The following is a 17698-nucleotide window of genomic DNA, read 5'->3' on the forward strand; positions in this document are numbered from 1 at the left end:
AAGATGTCTTTTTGAATCTCATTTCTTTGTACTTTTCCATCTTGATTTAAACCCGGGAAGCGAAAGAATGACATGCACCAAATATAAATAAGAAATTAATGTATTGCCCTAACATTGATACAGCAGAAATTGAGGGATTCATAAACATGAGCGATAAGAAGATGCTAAAGAGTTGCACATATATCTCAACTGAATATTTCTTGTATTATTTTCCTAGTGATAAAACATCATTGCCAAATCAGGACCCCTGACTCTAAATTATGATTTTTTTTTTATTTTTTATTTTTTAAATACAATAAGTCTCTGAGTGGCTGTGAAGCAGTCACCTAGTATTATGAAATACATGATATAGTGATGGAGCTCAGGGTGACTCATTCATATATATATATATATATATATATATATATATATATATATATATATATATATATATATATATATATTAGGGGTGCAACAATACTCGTATCGATATTGAACCGTTCGATACGGTGCTTTCGGTTCGGTACGCATATGTATCGAACAATACAAAATTTGTAATTTATTTTATCAACTTTCCTTCTGACGATGCTGTCTGTGTTGAGCACTCAGTGGATCTGCGCTCGACAGTGCAGCCTAGGTGGAGTAGTCGAACGCAGATTCACTGAGCGCAGGGCAAGCTAGCGAGACAGAAGTTAAGCTCTCCTTGCAACATGGCAAAGTGAACCTTCCCCACCCTCATTCAGTGCCATGCAATGCTTAATTACATTGGTGTGAACTAGTGTGTTAGCGCAGTTAGCTCGTTAACGTGTTGGCCGTCCAGCCCCACGCACGGGGCGATCCGCGGTAGCTCGTTAACGGAGATTTGCCGTGATGTGGCGTTAACGTCATTTCAACGAGATTAACGCTGACAGCACTAGTGGGAACACAACGAATATGACTGCACATTTACGCCGACATCATCCTAGTGCAAAGACAAGTGGAAGCAGACAAAAACAACAAGCACGCATGCTACAAACTTTACCCGAGTCATTTAGACAGCCGTTAGCACATGATTCTCCTTATGGGGACCTGATATGTTTAATATGCTGCTGAGAGTATAGCCCAGAAGAAGCGTATAGTATAGCTTTTATTTTGGAAAGAGCCATTTCTCTGTAATAAACTCTCTTTTCCAAAGATGAGTAATTCCTCAATCAGATACAGGGCTCGCAAAATCGACGACGTCCCGACCAAATAAGACAGGTCAGGGTGAAGAAGTGACAGCCAAAGAAAAGCTTACCACAAAACGGAAAAGTTATGACAAATCAGACTATAAGGCAAAAATAAAGTGCAGCTTTATGGTTTCATGGACAAAAGAATTTCTGTGGCTGCAATATGACGAGCTAAATAACCAGGGGTGCACATAAGTGGTCCGCAGGTGCGCATTCGCTGTCAAAATAAAAAACACGCACAAGATAAGAAGTTGCAACGCGTGTTTGCGTACATAAGATTTTCAGGAGGAGGACAGACATTTGTTTAGAACTCTTAAAGATGTCGAAGAAGCTCCTTTAAGCAATTACTGTGATGTTCCTCCACCTCCAAAGAAATGTCAGGAGTCCGAACCACAAAAGAAGCGGAAAAGTATTTGCAGGAGGTGAGCTGGCTTCAAACAAATGATGGACGCACAGAGATGTGGTGCGGAATGTGCCGTGAAAATTTAATCAATGACAAATTAAAAAGGCATGAACATTTTTTTTTGTATCGAAAAAATATCGAACCGTGACACCAAAGTATCGAACTGAACCGTGAATTTTGTGTATCGTTGCACCCCTAATATATATATATATATATATATATATATGCAGACATATATCTGCAGATACATGCAGACTGGGGGCAAGCAATGAGCAAAGGAAATGCAGACGGTGGCACCCAGATATACTGTATTTTTATACTTGGCTATCACGACTCAACACCCACGACAGAATGCAAAAAAAAAAAAGTCACACTGAATGCCTTCTCATTAGAAATGTCTTGCTTCATCAACTTCATTTCCAACAGTGAGAACTGATGCTTGTCTTGCAATATGAATCAAACAGATAATGTGAAAATTACTGTTTTAGTGCTCATGCACAAGAGACCGCTGTGTATCCATCTTACATGATTAGAACACTTGTCGGCCAGCCAAGCTGCACTCTCACTCTCTCTTGCAATATGGTTTTGAATTACTGCATGAATCATTTTAATCTATCGATAAATAGTTTTAGAGTACACAGGTGTCTAATAAACGCCATTGCTGCAAGCTGGCTTCAGTGGAGACTTACTGGGTGAAAATCCCACGAGGGAATACAGTTTCAAAAAGAAATGGGAATGATTCGTTTTTGTCTATGTATTGAATAAACACATTGGAACAACACTTTTTAATCACACTCTGCATTCAAGCTGCTGGAGGCGTTTTCAAAAACACCCGCAGTGATCTGACCAAAGATGCATATTGTTAAAAACAAAAGAGAGAGAATTCACTTGGACAGATTTGCCAAACAAGACATACAACTGCTAGCTACTTACACCGGCCTAAAGTTTGAGATACACAGACTTATTATAAACAGCCTCTGAAAAAACTGTCACTGTCACTAGAATACCACGATTGATGTACCAATACATTTAGCAGACGGTTGATATGCTCTGAGGAACCTACCCGTGATGAAGTGGTAAGCCTGAAAACAGTGCATTTGATCAGTGGACAAAGCAGGGATTTTTACAGCACAGGGAGTAAAGAAAATAAACATTTTACCTGAAAAAACAAACAAAATAATCAAAAATCTTTTGGATCCCCTAAAACTGGACACAAGCAAAACAAAACCTCACTCTCAAAGTGCTCCAACCGAACATCAGCGTTATGTCTACCAGTCTCAACTTGAAATTCCTCAATCTCCTTTTTCCATTTGACCGCTCATCTCACTATAGCCCTAAATAAAGTGAAAGGAGCCGTTTAGCTCCCCCTCCTGAAATAAATGCCAAAGAGAAAAGAGTGAGAGCACAGACGCAACCACTAGTATCAGTGGTGGTGACTGCACTCCTTGACGCCTGCTGCGGGTTCTCAGGTCGCATCGTCGTCTTCGTCATCCAGGTGATAATTGAGGGTGATGACGGCGCTGATGAATTCTCCAAGCTCCACGAAATCAGCTGTGATGATGTTAATGCCGCTCTCCCCGGGTCTTTGAGATCTGATCCACTGCATCATACCTGGTAAAGCCCTGGGAGAAATGAAAAGAAAAAGCATGTTAGTGGAAAGAGTGCAAGGGGAAAAAAATGATGTCAAAAAAAGGAAGAGAGGAAGGGATGATTCACAGTTGGTTAAACACAGACAGGGGGACAGGGGCGTGCTGAGATAAAAGATCCCTGTGATGCTGCATGTGATGTCTGCGAGCCAGACACCAGCTGCGTGAAGGACACTCTGAACATGCCGGACATGTTCACGTGAGCTGAGCAACAAAGAAGAGCAGCTTTCTGCATAAAAATTAAAAATAAAATCTACGCGTTGTCTCCTCGTTGTTTGCTTTCTTGTTATGCTGAGTCCAACGCTGGCAGTCTATGTGCAAAACGCTTGGATGGGATTCTGAAGGATGCCTACATCAAAGTAACTAAATGCCTGGTGAGAGAGGCTGATAGTGGAATTATCAAATGAATAATTCATGCCAGGAAAATTGATGCTTTTGCTGTTGATGCTTTTAACAAACTGGGGACATTAAGAGGGAATGAAACACAGACAAAGCTAAGGGTAAATTAATATAATTTAAAAAAAAGTTGTGTACCATAACTGAAAAGAGGAGACATAACGTGAGGAAAAATTGCCTCTGGTTTATGGCAGTTGTTCCAGACAAAAAAAAGATGAAAGAAAAACAATAACTCGAATTAGGCCAGTGTCAAATGCCTGGGGATACCTGTAGAAACCACCATGCCTTTGGTTGTAGTTACAAAATGCCACAATGACTCACATTTGACTCCTAAAGTGTGTATCTGTCAGGGTACACACGCTTGTGATTTTTTTGTTGCGAGCTGTTATGGCTAAATCACTTCTGTGGGCTCTGGTGCCTGAGGTGTTTCCATAACTCTGGTCACAAAACTGAGCGTCTGTGTATGTGTGGAAGAAGACTGTGTGCCACCACTGGTGGTAACAATGCATTTTTTGCTAGGCCTAGCATAATAGCGATCATGAGCACAAAAACATGCACATAAATGAGCATGCACACCTTTCTGTAATTGTCTCTCTCAGTCCACTAGCCACACCCTTCATCACAGTGCTGGCTTTTGGTGTCAGAACCACCTGGGAGACAAAGAATGTCCCCTTCCTCCTGCAAGAGAAACGTTGAGGGTTTACATGTTATCTTTTGCTGTAACTTTCTTCCTTTTTAATAGTCACCATAATATATTTGCTTTACAGAAGTGCTACTTCTTATATAATTCACTGCTTTACCTTTGAATTAATTACTTTGCATTAACTGCAATTAATCTTTTTAAAGCCTGCTTACTTGTAGCAGCATGCTGATGAAATCAGTAAGTTAAGCAAAGGAGCCAAAAGCAAGTCAAATTATTTGTACAGACCTCTAAGCACTGCAATATATCTACATCATGATAAAAAAGATCCATTGTGTTTAATCCTTATGGCTCATTTGCAAAGTTACAAAACATAAAACCAAGTTAATGAAACATGGATCATTAATTAAAGTGATTAAAAAATTTATGCGGGGAACACAACAGATTTTATCTGATTTCTTCCTCTGTGTAGCAGACACTGGATTCATGAATATGAAATGTACCTGCGGTCAGTGATAGATGCCTGCAGAAACTGAATCAGCTTCTCCGGGTCAGTGGTGTTGGCCCAGGGAGAAGGCATCATCTGGCCTGGCCACAGGAAGGGCACCTCCAGGGCCATGGGATGGTGGTAGAAGACAAGCACCTGGTACTCCTTCTCCCATAGATACTGAAGACTCACCTGAGTGAGGGAGGTGTTCATAGTAGCAAGAGGTTATAAACTGAGGAACATAAAACAACCTGAACAGGTAGCTGATTTATTGACAGCTTAGTTCTGAATTAATTCTGAATGAATGAATTTCTCTCAGAGTGATGCATCTTCAATATTTAGTACTGACTTATCACAGAAGGTGTCAGATGTGTTATTTTTGAAGTCAGTGGCTCAATAAAACACCAACAGAGAGCTGTAAGTGAACCAAACTACATATAAAATCTATTTTAAGTGAATTGCATTGACTCTAACGTGATGATACATTTCTGAAAGCATTTTTGCAGACGTAAAAACAGTGAGACTGTCTCCCACAAGTTGCATTCTTACAAATACATGCTTATGTGTATAGCTGGACATCAGCAGCACATTTTGTTGGCTACATCCGATGAAAGAAATGCTGGATAGCAATATTAATTAATCGTAAGCAACCGGTAACAGCAATGAGCTAGATGATCCTCAGGGAGTGTCAATTACAGCAAAAATACACCTTTTCATCAGAATCCCAAGACGCATACACTTCACATCTTCTTTTCCAGCTGATTATTTGAGCTGATTTATTTTTTTGAAAAATGGGCTTGCAGCTGAATATTAGTTCTTAAAATAGACCAAACAAGTGCTGGAAAACAGTGCTGAAGTGGATTAACTTTGAATAGCAAAGCAAATGTGGGCTATAGAGATGACAAGGGAATGGCAGATAAACTTACAGTCTCAGGTCTCCGTCTACAAAATTAAACACTGAGGAGAAGCTCATTGTTTTCTCAGAACCTACTAGTCACTCTTGGCCTTTTTGCCCTCTTTTTCTTTCACTCAGCTGCTGCACCTGACAGGAAGGTGCTCATCTTAGAGTGGTGTCAGCGATTGTGGTAGTTCATGAATTGTAGGGCTAACTGGTACTGCTTATTTTAGGTTATTCAGTTACAGGGGAGGGTGGGAGATGAAGATGGGCCACAATTGGATGGGAAAAAAGACAAAAAAAACCCTGAAAAACCTTCAAAGAGCAAAGTCTCATCTTAGGGAGACTTTTCTACTTGTCTCCTAAGCAAATGGGCATGGCAGCCTCGCTTCTGTCAGTCTGCCCCAGGGCAGCTGTGGCTACAACCGTAGCATGCCTCCACCAGTGTGTGAATGCGAGAGTGAATGAATAGTGGCATTGTAAAGCGCTTTGGGTGCCTTGAAAAGCACTGTATAAATCCAATCCATTATTATTATTATTATTATTATTATTCTGAGTGAAAAAATGAACTATGATTAGAGATGTAATAACCATAATTCTACATCGGTACTGATCAAAACACAAAATCACTGTTGTGCGGTGCTGAGAAAACAATAATTGCTTGAGGTCTTTTGAACTCAGCTAAATAAGATGTTCTTGGTAAGACGAAAGAAGCATCAGAAAAATGTTCAGCTGCTCCTACTTCACGTACCCCTCCTCCTCCCTGTTAAAAGTTAAGTGTATTTATACCTCCTGAGCAAAAACAACAGGGCAGAGCTTCTCTCCAAACACCTCCTTTAGCATGGTCACCAGTTTTTCATGGTGCAGGTTCTGCATGCCGTAGAAGTGGTTGAAATCCAGGAAGACCACCTCTCTGGCATGAGCTGACAGAAAACTGCTGATCTGCTCTAGGCCTTCTCTGACCTAAAAAAAACAACAACAAAAAAAACAAAATATGCACATTATTAAAATCTTTAGTGATGATATTAAATGTAGACATACAGACCGTGAACTGTGTACTTCAAATCTCTGAAGGACCTTGTATAATTAGGCTCTCAGTCTACACTCAAATATAAATATGTTGCCACACACACAGAGATGGTTAGATATCACTTAGCAACCACAAGCATTGCTAAACAGTCATCACATCAAAAACCATCAAAACTCTACTCTTTTCTAACCGTGGCACTGAAGAGCCCGTGGGCGAAGTACAGCTCATTTTCAGGGTCACGGGGCTTGGTGGAGATGCGCAGGTCAAAGAACCGGATCCCAGCCTCCAGTTGGCTCGTGAAGTTCATAGTCTGTGTAGCCAACCACTTCCTCATTAGCTTCTTGGCCACCGTGCCAAAAACAGAAACGAAGTTCTGCACCGTCTCTGGCTGCTCGGGGCCCACTGGAGACGCCTCATCGATGTAAAAACTGAAGGAATCGTGGGATCCTGGGGGAAACACAAACATGAGTCTGCATACTGACTACTGCAGGTGTCGTTTCTGGTGGGAGACGACTGAAAGTTGAGGTCATTACTGAGAAATAGCCCAAAACCAAGGTAACAAAACTAACTACACGAAAAACAGCATCCAAGGTTGCAAATCATGAACTCGGACAGCTTGAAGAAGAAAATATATTTCCTTGGGATTCTGACAGGGACATAACTGGATTTAACTTTGAACTATTAGAGTATAAGTAAGATGGATGTGTGTGTGTGTGTGTGTGTGTGTGTGTGTGTGTGTGTGTGTGTGTGTGTGTGTGTGTGTGTGTGTGTGTATATATATATATATATATATATATATATATACACACATACATACACACATCCATCTTACTTATACTCTAATAGTTCAAAGTTAAATCCAGTTATGTCCCTGTCAGAATCCCAAGGAAATCAGATTCCTGATGGTCATTCTCTAATAAAGTTTTATCGTTTACATATTATCCTTTTCCGATAAAACTGAGTTTTGGTGTAAATTAAAGGCAAAATAAAGAATCAAGAAAAATTACAGCCTTTGACTTAACAAATTTACAACCTGGATGACAACTATTTTATCCACTCTGGATATGAAGACTTTAAACTAAGCTTTAAACTAGGATAGACCTCTAACTGTGAAATGCCTGGTTTTGGATTCCTGCTTAAATTCAGACACACTTGCTTAACAAGTGAACCTGCCATTAAATTGCTTCCACACAACTACGCTTCTCACCAATATCTCTGAATGATCAAAATTTAAAGGTCTATGTCTTCTGTCAGAGTTTTCCCGACAAGCTCTGGAACCGTATCTGAAAAGATACATGCTGTGAAATTTTCCAAATGTCATCTTTGGAGCCTTGGGGATCACAATCATTTTGGAGTGGCAGCAAAAATCTTAGATACAGACATCTACAAGCCTCAGGAAATAAAACAAGTCACATGAATACAGGCAGTGGAATCTGTGAAAAACCTCTAAAAGCATATTTATTTTGTTATTAACAGTGATACAGTTGATGTTTTCTTAGTTGTATTAAAATTGAAATGGTGAAAAAAATACATTTGTGTAAGCCAGTCTGTACACTGAATGGTGATTCCTTTGTGACATTTAACTATTTCCTTGAGACAAACTCAGGATCAGCTGTAAAATAGACCTGAAGGTTGTGTGTTCTGCTTGAGCAGTTAACATCTCCTGCTCCTCTCATAATCACTGAGACTTCTTCATTATCCCCTTTACATTTCACATCCTCACCTTCTACCACCACCACCCCTCTGACACAGAGCCTGAACTGACCTTCAGCTATCTATATAGCGGTGCTAGGTCTTCACAGTCAGCACAGCGAATGACCATAAGCTGAGTAGACAGCTGAATCCTGGGGCAGGGCAGCAGTCGCATCACTACTGGCTAAGCCGCACCACCAGGGTCACAGCGTAGCAGAGCATGACCTTAACCGACTCCAACAGCTGCCTCTGCAGAAAATCTTTGCTTTTTAGGGCTCAAAGTTGCGCAACAACAAATCATAATCATCGCAAAATTATTTTCATTATCCAGTCATTCAGTCAATGTTGAAAACTACGCTACTGCTGATGCCTTTAGGGCGCTTGTTACTGAAATGACCCTTGCAGTGTGGTGAAAAAGTCAAACAATTTAAGTAATTTATTTAAGCCCCCATCTTGACATCTTTTTTTGGCATATTTGTCATGCTTACATGTTTCAGATCATTAAATAATTGTAATATTACACAACAATAACCTGAGTTAATACAATAAGCTGTCTTTAAATAATGATTTCATCTATCACGGGGTAGAAGCAACCCCTACCTACATGGCCCCATGTGAAAAAAGTAATTGCCCCCTAAACGTAATAACTGGCGATGCCACCCTTGGTAGCAAGAAATTTGATCAGCCACTTGTGATAATAGACAATGACTCTTTCACATGACTGTATGGTTGGTTTCTGAACATGAAACCAGGGTCATGCCAAACATATCAGTTAGATTTAAATCCAGATTTTGACTAGGCCAAAGTTGGTTTTTGAGCCTTTGAAAGAAGTGTGTACATTATTGTACTTTATTGAGCCCCGTGGGGAAATTGCTCTCTGCATTTAACCCATTCACTCAGTGAAGCAGTGGGCAGCCATTGGGCGCCCGGGGAGCAGTGTGTAGGGACGGTACCTTGCTCAGGGGTACCTCAGGGTAGCTGTTAAGGGGAATCGAACCCCCGACCTTCCGATCATGGGGCAACCACTCTACCTACTGAGCTATCCCTGCCCTGAGAGGTGGACTTGCTGGTGTGTTTCAGATCAGTTCAATTCAATGCAATACTTTATGGTCCCGCAAGGAGAAATTAGTTAAGCAGCAAGGGCAACAATACGAATAAACAAAACGATAATAAATTGTCCTGCTCCACAACCAAGCTGGACATTCTCCTTCTGGATTTTTCTGGCAAAGAGCATAAACACTGACCATAACTGAGTCTTTACATGCTGTTCTGGGTTCTTTGTGACCACTGGATGAGTTGTTGATGACCTCTTGGAGTAATTTAGGCTGGCCAGTCTTGGGAAAGTTTACAACTATTACAACTTAATTTTGTCTAATTAACATCTGTTTGATAAATATGAATAACAGAAGAAGAAGACATTTAGGAAAGGGGGCAAATACCTCTTCACAATGTATACAAGTAAAAATAAGTAAGCAAATCTTCACATATGAGATGTTTGAAAAGGTAAGTTTGGCCTTCTTTAATTAAAAAGAAAAAAAATCACTGAAACAATTAATTTACACTTGAAGTGGCTGCTGCCCTTTAACCAATAACCTGAATAATTGTTTCAGTTTTGCAACACACACTTCTAATAGCTACACACCCATCAAGCTGCATAGGCCACTCTCCTTGAGATACGCGTTGTTCTGTTTGGGGAAAGAAGAACAGTTATAAGATATAAATTAAATCTAACAGTCCCCAAGGATCTAGCAACAAACTATATTTTATTAGTTTTTAATGAAAGCCTAGCACCTGAGGGAAACTAATGAGGTTTGTTTTGCATTGCTAACAAATACTTCTATAAATATGTATGACAAAAAGCCCATGGTTGATGCCATGTTGCAGAGAGAAACAATCTCACAGGAAAAGCTGAGACAGTATCAACCCTGGAGGGCCAAATCTTTTGCCAAATGTGCAGAACATCTGTGAGAATTTGCAGAAATGTGAGAACTTCACTCCAATACTATTATGATGCCTGAGCCCTGAATGTGATTAATTATTGTTTATGCTCCACCTTGATGGTCTGCCATTTCTCAAGGGAAAAACATTCATTTGGAAATGTGTGGAAGCATTTCAGTTTTTGAAACATACAATCCACACAATTAGTTTTCATTCTCACAAAAACAAACAACAGCAGCTCAGAACTGAGTCATTTCAAACTTGTCTACAGAGACAAAAAAACTTCTCCTTTCAAAGTGTAAGATTTTAAACTTCTTATACTTCTCATTTTAGCTTTAGAAGCAAATACAACATAACAGGTTGTGACTGGGGTGGATTGTCTTATATAGTTTATCATTTATGTTCCATAGATTGGTACTGGTGACATTCGGAGCAGTATTAATCACCTGCAGTTTCCAGGTCTTGGGATGTGCACATTTCGTGCCAGTTCCTGATTTTTCCAGTTACCAGGCTTTACACTGATCCTCTGTAAATGTTATCAAGAACTTGACACAGGAATTCAGCCCACTTAAGTTTGCTTAAGAAGTACAGCTGTTTCTTAGCTTTTACCAGAGTGCAAATGTGCGGTGACTGTGATACTTCTATCGAGTGTCATGATGAATGAAAAAAAAGCAGCAGGTAAATCAATAAAAAGACCACTGACCGGATAATCTTTGTCACCAAATGCAGACAGTAAATTACAATAATATACAAATGCGCAAAATCTTCATGCTACTGCCATGAGAATGAACATTCCTCTCTGTATTTAAAATATGCAATTACTGGGAAAGGCATTAATGGGGAATAGAGTCCAGTGTTTGATATGAATTACCTACCGCAAACAATATCCAAACAAACTACTGTCAAGCTGTTTGATCACTTTAACTTTGATAAAATTGAAGATGTGTACACAGAAAAAACTAAAGCACCCTGAAAAAAAACATATCCCAGAATAATACAAGTAGATGTCACTTGTGTAGCACTTTCATTGGAAAGCAAACTTAGGGAACTCTTTTCTCCGACATGTAAATATCAGCCGCACACAAGAAGAAGAGTCTCAAACTGCAAAGAGAGAAGATGAACAAGAGTGCCACAGAGACAACAAAAAAGACTTCAACAAGGTGAAACAGAGTGATGATGATGACAGTGTTGATGACAGTGGTGCTGGGTGCTGCTACTGTTACCTTAGAGAATTGACCTTTGTTAACTGAGTCATTCTGACTGAATGAGAGCAGAGCATTCAGAGAGAACCACTGGTGGTTTGTGCCCTTTTTCATTACAAAACATTACCACTCTCCACCCTTTTTAGATCTATTTTAGGATGCTGAGTAGAGGAAAGAGGAGAAGAGAAGAAGAAAAATGAGAAGAGAATGAAAACTGACAGGATGGAGATGAGCTAAATGTTACTACAAGATAGATATAGGCTTCTGACTCTACATAATTTTGTCATTTACACTTCTTTTTTTTTTTTTACAGTAATTCTGCAAGTGTTACTCTTTGCATCTATTTTTCAAACTCTCCAGTTCCTTTTCTCCTGTCTTAACACTTTATTTTCTCCATCTTGTTTGAGCATTAGTGTGCACACTGTATTTCTGATGAGGCTGAATTATTTGACTTTGAGACTATGTGACTATTAAGATAAGTGTCTCTGCTGGAAATGCAATTAACTGCAAATGGTGGGAAAACGAGCCAGTGGAGAATTCCACACTGAACCATTTCTTTTGGATTCTACAATATTTTTTTTAATTTTCTTTAAGCAACTTATAAAAGTGAAAACTCCACAAATATATGATGTTGGCTAATGAGTGGCTAATTATGAGTATCATGCATCAGCATAATACAATACTGCAAACGAGGGAATTTTTTGCAAAACTGCTAACTGTAAAATCCTCATGAGCTCCAAACAAGCAAGATGCACACAATATCTTTGGCAAAACAAAATTTCACTCAGATTAAGGAGGGTCTTGATTCACAGATAAAGAGCCATGGCAGGAAATAGCTCTAAGATGGGCATTCTCTCTCTCTCTCTCTCTAACAAAGACCCCCCTTTTGCTTTTGTATTGCACATTATATCCTGTTTTTCAGTGGCTTTGAGTTGACTGACTCCTCCTCTTCAAACATCCGCACTACCAGTGTTTATCTTGGCATCTAATACCATTCATCCATCTTGCTCTATAGGGGTTTAAGTGGCGTCAAAGTGATCTAATCAGGGGACTAATGGCCTTTTACAGCTAAAAGTCCAGGGCAAGCCTTTTTCTCTATCCAGAGGGAACCACTGAAACTCAAGATGCCTCTTCTTACAGTGGATTGGTTGTTATTTCTCGCAAGACTATCTTAACCTAATACCACTGCCTTCACCCATCCCCCTTGGTAATTCATGCTATTCATTGCTTACCTAAAGCCTTGAGCTGTTACTCAGGAGGTGAAGAATGGCTCCCCTGAGCCTGAAAATGTAGTATAGAGAAGTGTAAATCAGCCTTCTTCCCCGGTATTAAAATAATCAATATTATCTGCATGGAATGGAATGGGACGGCACGGTGTTATAGTGCTTAGTACTTTTGCCTCACAGCAAGGGAGGACACAGGGAGGACAAGATTGCATGTCCTCCCTGTGTTTGAGTGGGTTTTCTCCAGGCTGCCTCCCACAGTCCAAAGACGTTAGGTTAATTGGTGATTTGAAACCGGCCATGGGTGTGAAGTAAATAAAGTACTTAAAAAGTGTGTTGACCAAATTATCACAATAGAATGATGCACCATTTAATCATTGTACTCTGAAATAAGAAATAAACAGTAAAAAAAACCTAAAAGTTGAGATTGCATCGCTTTCTAAAGTAACTGAGAAAGTCTATGTAAACGGGTTACAGCTGCTAGTTCTAAAGTCTTTGTTTAAGGCAAAAATAATATAAATAATAAATGTACAATGTATATAAATTGCATGCTAGCAGTCTATTTTGCAGTTCTTCTGATTCATAATCGCTGAATATTAATTAATGTAGCTTTAACGATCCAGAACGATATGGTTTCACTCACCAGTTCAATTTATTAAGACAATACATTTGAATATTTTAGGTGCTTAAATAAACCCATAAAAAGCATTTCATAATAAGTGACTAATACTGTGTTGCCACTATAGTGCTGATTCATTTAGTTGTCATGCACACCTGCACGACACAGATATTGTACATGCCAGTGAGCACATAGTTCAAATTATACACCTACCACCACACAAAGTACTGAAAATCCATTTAATTACTATGGTAGTAAAAACGTGACAGATCTTCCCTTCCCCCTCTTAAGCTCGTTTCATGGTGACAGAGAAAGAAATTCACAGTATCTCTGGTGGCACACCTTTCTGCTGACCGTCTTGCTGAGAGGAATGCCAGCCAGTCTGCAGCCCTCACCTGGCAGATTTAACAGTAGCCACAGGAAAAGAGTCAAACACTAATCAGCCTGGGTAAAACAAGAAAGGTAGCTGCTCCCTCTCCCTCACCATCTCTCCCTTCAATGACCCAAATATTTAATATTCTACTAAGTCTTTCTTTCCTCTCCTGCACAGCCCTTCAACCTAGTTCCAATTAGTATAGGCACAAGCCATTTGACTTTTATAGATGCGATATGTCGGCACAGCCGGAGGCCAAAGTGGCATGTAGGGACAATGCAGAAAGCTGAGTCATGCCTAAGTGCTACCATGTTCTTAGGTCTCAAACAACGTAGTCTGCAGTGGATTAGCAGGATTAAGAAAATGAGAGCATGTATTATTCTCACATAATTAATCAAACAGCCACAACGCAACTGTGCTCAGTCATGAGTCATAGCATAAAACAAACAAACAAACAAACAAATTAGAAATGTGCAGTTATTCCAAATAAACTGGACAAGAGCTGTCCCAGTGTCATCCAGTTAAAAACATCTAAATCTGACTCCCTCAGATAACACCCTTCCTCAGTACTATTGTTATATACTGTAATTCTAGAATGAAAGAAAAAGCTCTGTGCACAGCTCATTTCTTTTTTCTGGACAAATCTTCTCCAGGTTTCACAACCACACTGAGTCAGCTCTCCTTTAAGTGTCAAATGATTCACATGTGTTTTTGAACTCGGTAAATCATGCAATTTCAATTCAGCTGGGCCTGCTAAGTTTGACAAAATTGATCATTCCTCTATTTCAGATTGTCTCGACCATGTTGTTGGCATTCAGGATCAGACTTTGCAGTGTTTTGCCCCTTACCTGGAAGAGCAAAACGTTAAGGAATACTTTCCTTTGCAACCATCTCTCAGGATAAAAAAATGCTGTGTTTTTTTCAACCCTCATTTCTTACTCTGGCTGCTCTGAGAACATACACCTGATATTTTGTCCAAGATTCATAGTATACAACATCGTTTATTAAATATGTTGGAGGCTCCTTATGCATGGGAATACGTTGCACAGCAAAATTCATTGGATGACACTTTACAGTGCAGATGGACAGAACAAAAATTGTGTCTGTGTCCAAAACTTTATGGATCTAGCCGTGCAATCTCATTAAGTGTCTCTAAATGAAAACAGATTTTTATCTGTTAATATCTCTCATATTTAAATACTGTAAATAACCTGTATTTAAGTTCACTTGACAGAGGTAGGTGACATTGCTAAGTTTACCGTCACTGGATCAGTCTCATTGTAATTTTTTGAATTGTCCATCAATCACACAAAGTAACAAGAAATAGCAGGAATTTAAAATGAGTGAACAACCACAGTCAGCATCATATGTACTGTAGCATATAAACTGCTTTCATAACAAGATTTTGCAGGTTGAACCACTCAAATGTAACAGGTAAGCACATGCAATCTGTTACACATCTGTTATACAGCTGTTGTAGCCATCAAACACCTGCTACTTTGAGTATCTTTAATGTGCTATATGCACAAATAATTTGGCAGCATTAGCTCATTAACCAGTTACTTGAAGCACAGCAAATGCTGTTAAAACATTATATATATATTAAAAAAATCCGACAGTAATGAATCTGCCACCTCAGTACCCTAAAATAAACTGTCAATCATTCAGATGGTTATGTGTGCTAACAGCTAGACTGTGAAGTTTTCTGGCAACAGCGGAGTAGCAGCCATCACATTATCCTACACTGTAAAGTACTACTTTTCCCTGGATATTTCAAGCTCTGCGGTAGGTGAATTGCTATTTTGAAAAAGTGAGCACAGAAAAATAAACTAAGAAACAGGCAGCAGCGGTTGTATAATAAGTTTTGTACAGCAGCATTTTCCAGTAACATCCTGGAAATAATATTCTTCCAATTAAGTGGAGCTATGAGACTTGTTTGAGGAAATGAATCGCCCATCCTTTTTGTTTCTTGTCTGTCCCAGTTTTATTCCTGCTTGAACAAAGGCTTAATGCTGCGTTCAATGATGAGACAAAAGAATGTGATATGAGATGCACACTTTTGAAAGAACTCGGACGTACACTCCAATAGGAACACATGGTTGTTGCTATAATGAGCTTGGATAGAAATCCTGTGTGTTCTGGAGTTTCTTGGCAAATATGTGCAGGCAAACACAAGAAAGTGCAAAGATTTGGTGGATGTTTACAGAATCTGTATCCAAATGAAGGATAAACTGAGCTATCCTCAGCTGAGCTGCAGGCCACAGAACCAATGAGAGATATTAATGCCTAATTAAAAGGGACAGAGCATGTTCCCATGCTGTCTTGGCATGGATGAACTGTGATTCCGCACAGCACATGATTCAGCAAAATTACAAGCATAGATTATGCATACTATGTTGTTCCAGTCCTTATTTGTATTCCATTACATCTAATTTGACTGCATGTGTCTTGGCATCCTTAAAAGCTGTGATCATATTTGGTCATATGCCGTGCCCTGGACATCAACCACTAATCCATCTGCATGTGAAATGCAATGTTGCACATGCCAACCAATAAACACCTCAGGTATTGGGAGTTCAGCAAGAAAAAGACAGAGAGCGGAAGAGTGAAAGTGAGACAGAAAGGAGGGGGAAAGGGAATGAAGCACAAAGGATTAGAAATTCACAAGAATGAAGAATCGAATCGCTTTGTGTGGAGGTGTGATAATCGCTAGGCAGTGAATATGGATTTAACTGGCTGCTAATAAGACATTCTATCAGTCAGATCAGTGGTGGGCTATACAACCAGCATTTCCCATTTGAATGGAGTTAAAAAGACCGGCACACTGATTGGATAAAGGTCCGACAGCACATTTTCAATGGGATGCGCTGTGATCATCTGAGTGTGCAGACGGCACCCATCCCACTCCGTCTCCCTGTGGCCACCACCCCAGCATAAAAGCACAAACAGAGCAGCGTGGCTCATCTATTCTGAACCTATAGAGTGGTTCTAGATGACCCTTTTCTTTATTATCATTATTTTCTAAGTGCATACTTACTCGGCCGGAGAACGAACACGACAGCTGGGTATTTTGATAACCGTTAGACAGGTGATCGCAACACAAGCAACTGAACTATTATAAATACATAGTACTTCTTTGGTTGCGCAACAGGTCTTACCCTTTGTTCCAACGAGGTGCAACGAAAGTGACGGTTGTATTAAATGCACAATTCAAGTTTAGGAAGCGGTAAAACACAAATCTGAAACTGTCAATTTGTGCATTTCTAATCTACTAGAAAAGCTGTACGCAATGCGCGAGGTTAAAAAGACACGGGCATCCTCCTCATCCGATTACACTTGGACAAGGTCTTAAAAAAAAAAAAAAACACTTACCGGGAATAGCCAGGTTGGTGAGCGGGATAGTGTGCATGCTCTGCGGTAAACTTGCCATCCAGTCTGCGAACCGCAGGTCGCTTCTCCCGTGAGACGAAGCCATGCTTCCACCTTGCACAACGCTCCGTTCTCCCTGACCGGTGCCTGCGCCAACCTGGAGCGCGCGCTCTCTCTTTCTCTCTACACACAGACACACTCGCGCCCTGCCTCACTTTCTCTCAGCATCCCTATCTCACGCACACACACAGACACAACTGCGCGACCGAGAAGTCAGCCCCCCCAGCAGCACACATAGGCGTGTTGCACATTTATGAAAATGCGGTTGGATGGATCTAAATATGGCAACATTCGGCGGTTAGTCGCCCAATAGTAACATAGCCTAAACGCCGCAATGGGTATGTTTCAGTACTAGTCACTTACAAAATAAAAGGCAACATATAATCATCTCATGTTTTTAGCATTAATGCACAGAGCATGAATGCTAGACTACACAAACCCATAAGGTTGCCAGAACACCCCCACATGAGGGCAGCATGTTAAATATTTTGGAACCACATAGTTGGATATGAATAGCCTATGTAAAAAGGTCTGCCAA

At 39.9% G+C, this 17698-nt stretch overlaps 1 protein-coding gene across 1 annotated transcript; it reads right to left on the reverse strand.

Annotated features, from left to right (window-relative positions):
* Positions 1-450: 450 nt before the first annotated feature.
* On the reverse strand, positions 451-17409 carry plcxd3 (phosphatidylinositol-specific phospholipase C, X domain containing 3). Its single transcript, XM_086314691.1, has 6 exons — positions 17104-17409; positions 6875-7131; positions 6444-6617; positions 4776-4951; positions 4209-4310; positions 451-3212 (listed from the first exon to the last, which is right to left on the reverse strand). Exons 1-6 carry the CDS (start codon positions 17204-17206, stop codon positions 3056-3058), a joined length of 969 nt encoding a protein of 322 aa, XP_086170817.1. The 5' UTR covers positions 17207-17409; the 3' UTR covers positions 451-3055.
* Positions 17410-17698: the final 289 nt, after the last annotated feature.

This window comes from Aulonocara sp. 'chitande type north' Nkhata Bay, linkage group LG12 (genome assembly GCF_057382095.1).
Source record: "Aulonocara sp. 'chitande type north' Nkhata Bay isolate Kocher_YH1m ecotype deep benthic linkage group LG12, A_spYH_male_GT1.1, whole genome shotgun sequence".
NCBI classification, from domain to species: Eukaryota; Metazoa; Chordata; class Actinopteri; order Cichliformes; family Cichlidae; genus Aulonocara; species Aulonocara sp. 'chitande type north' Nkhata Bay.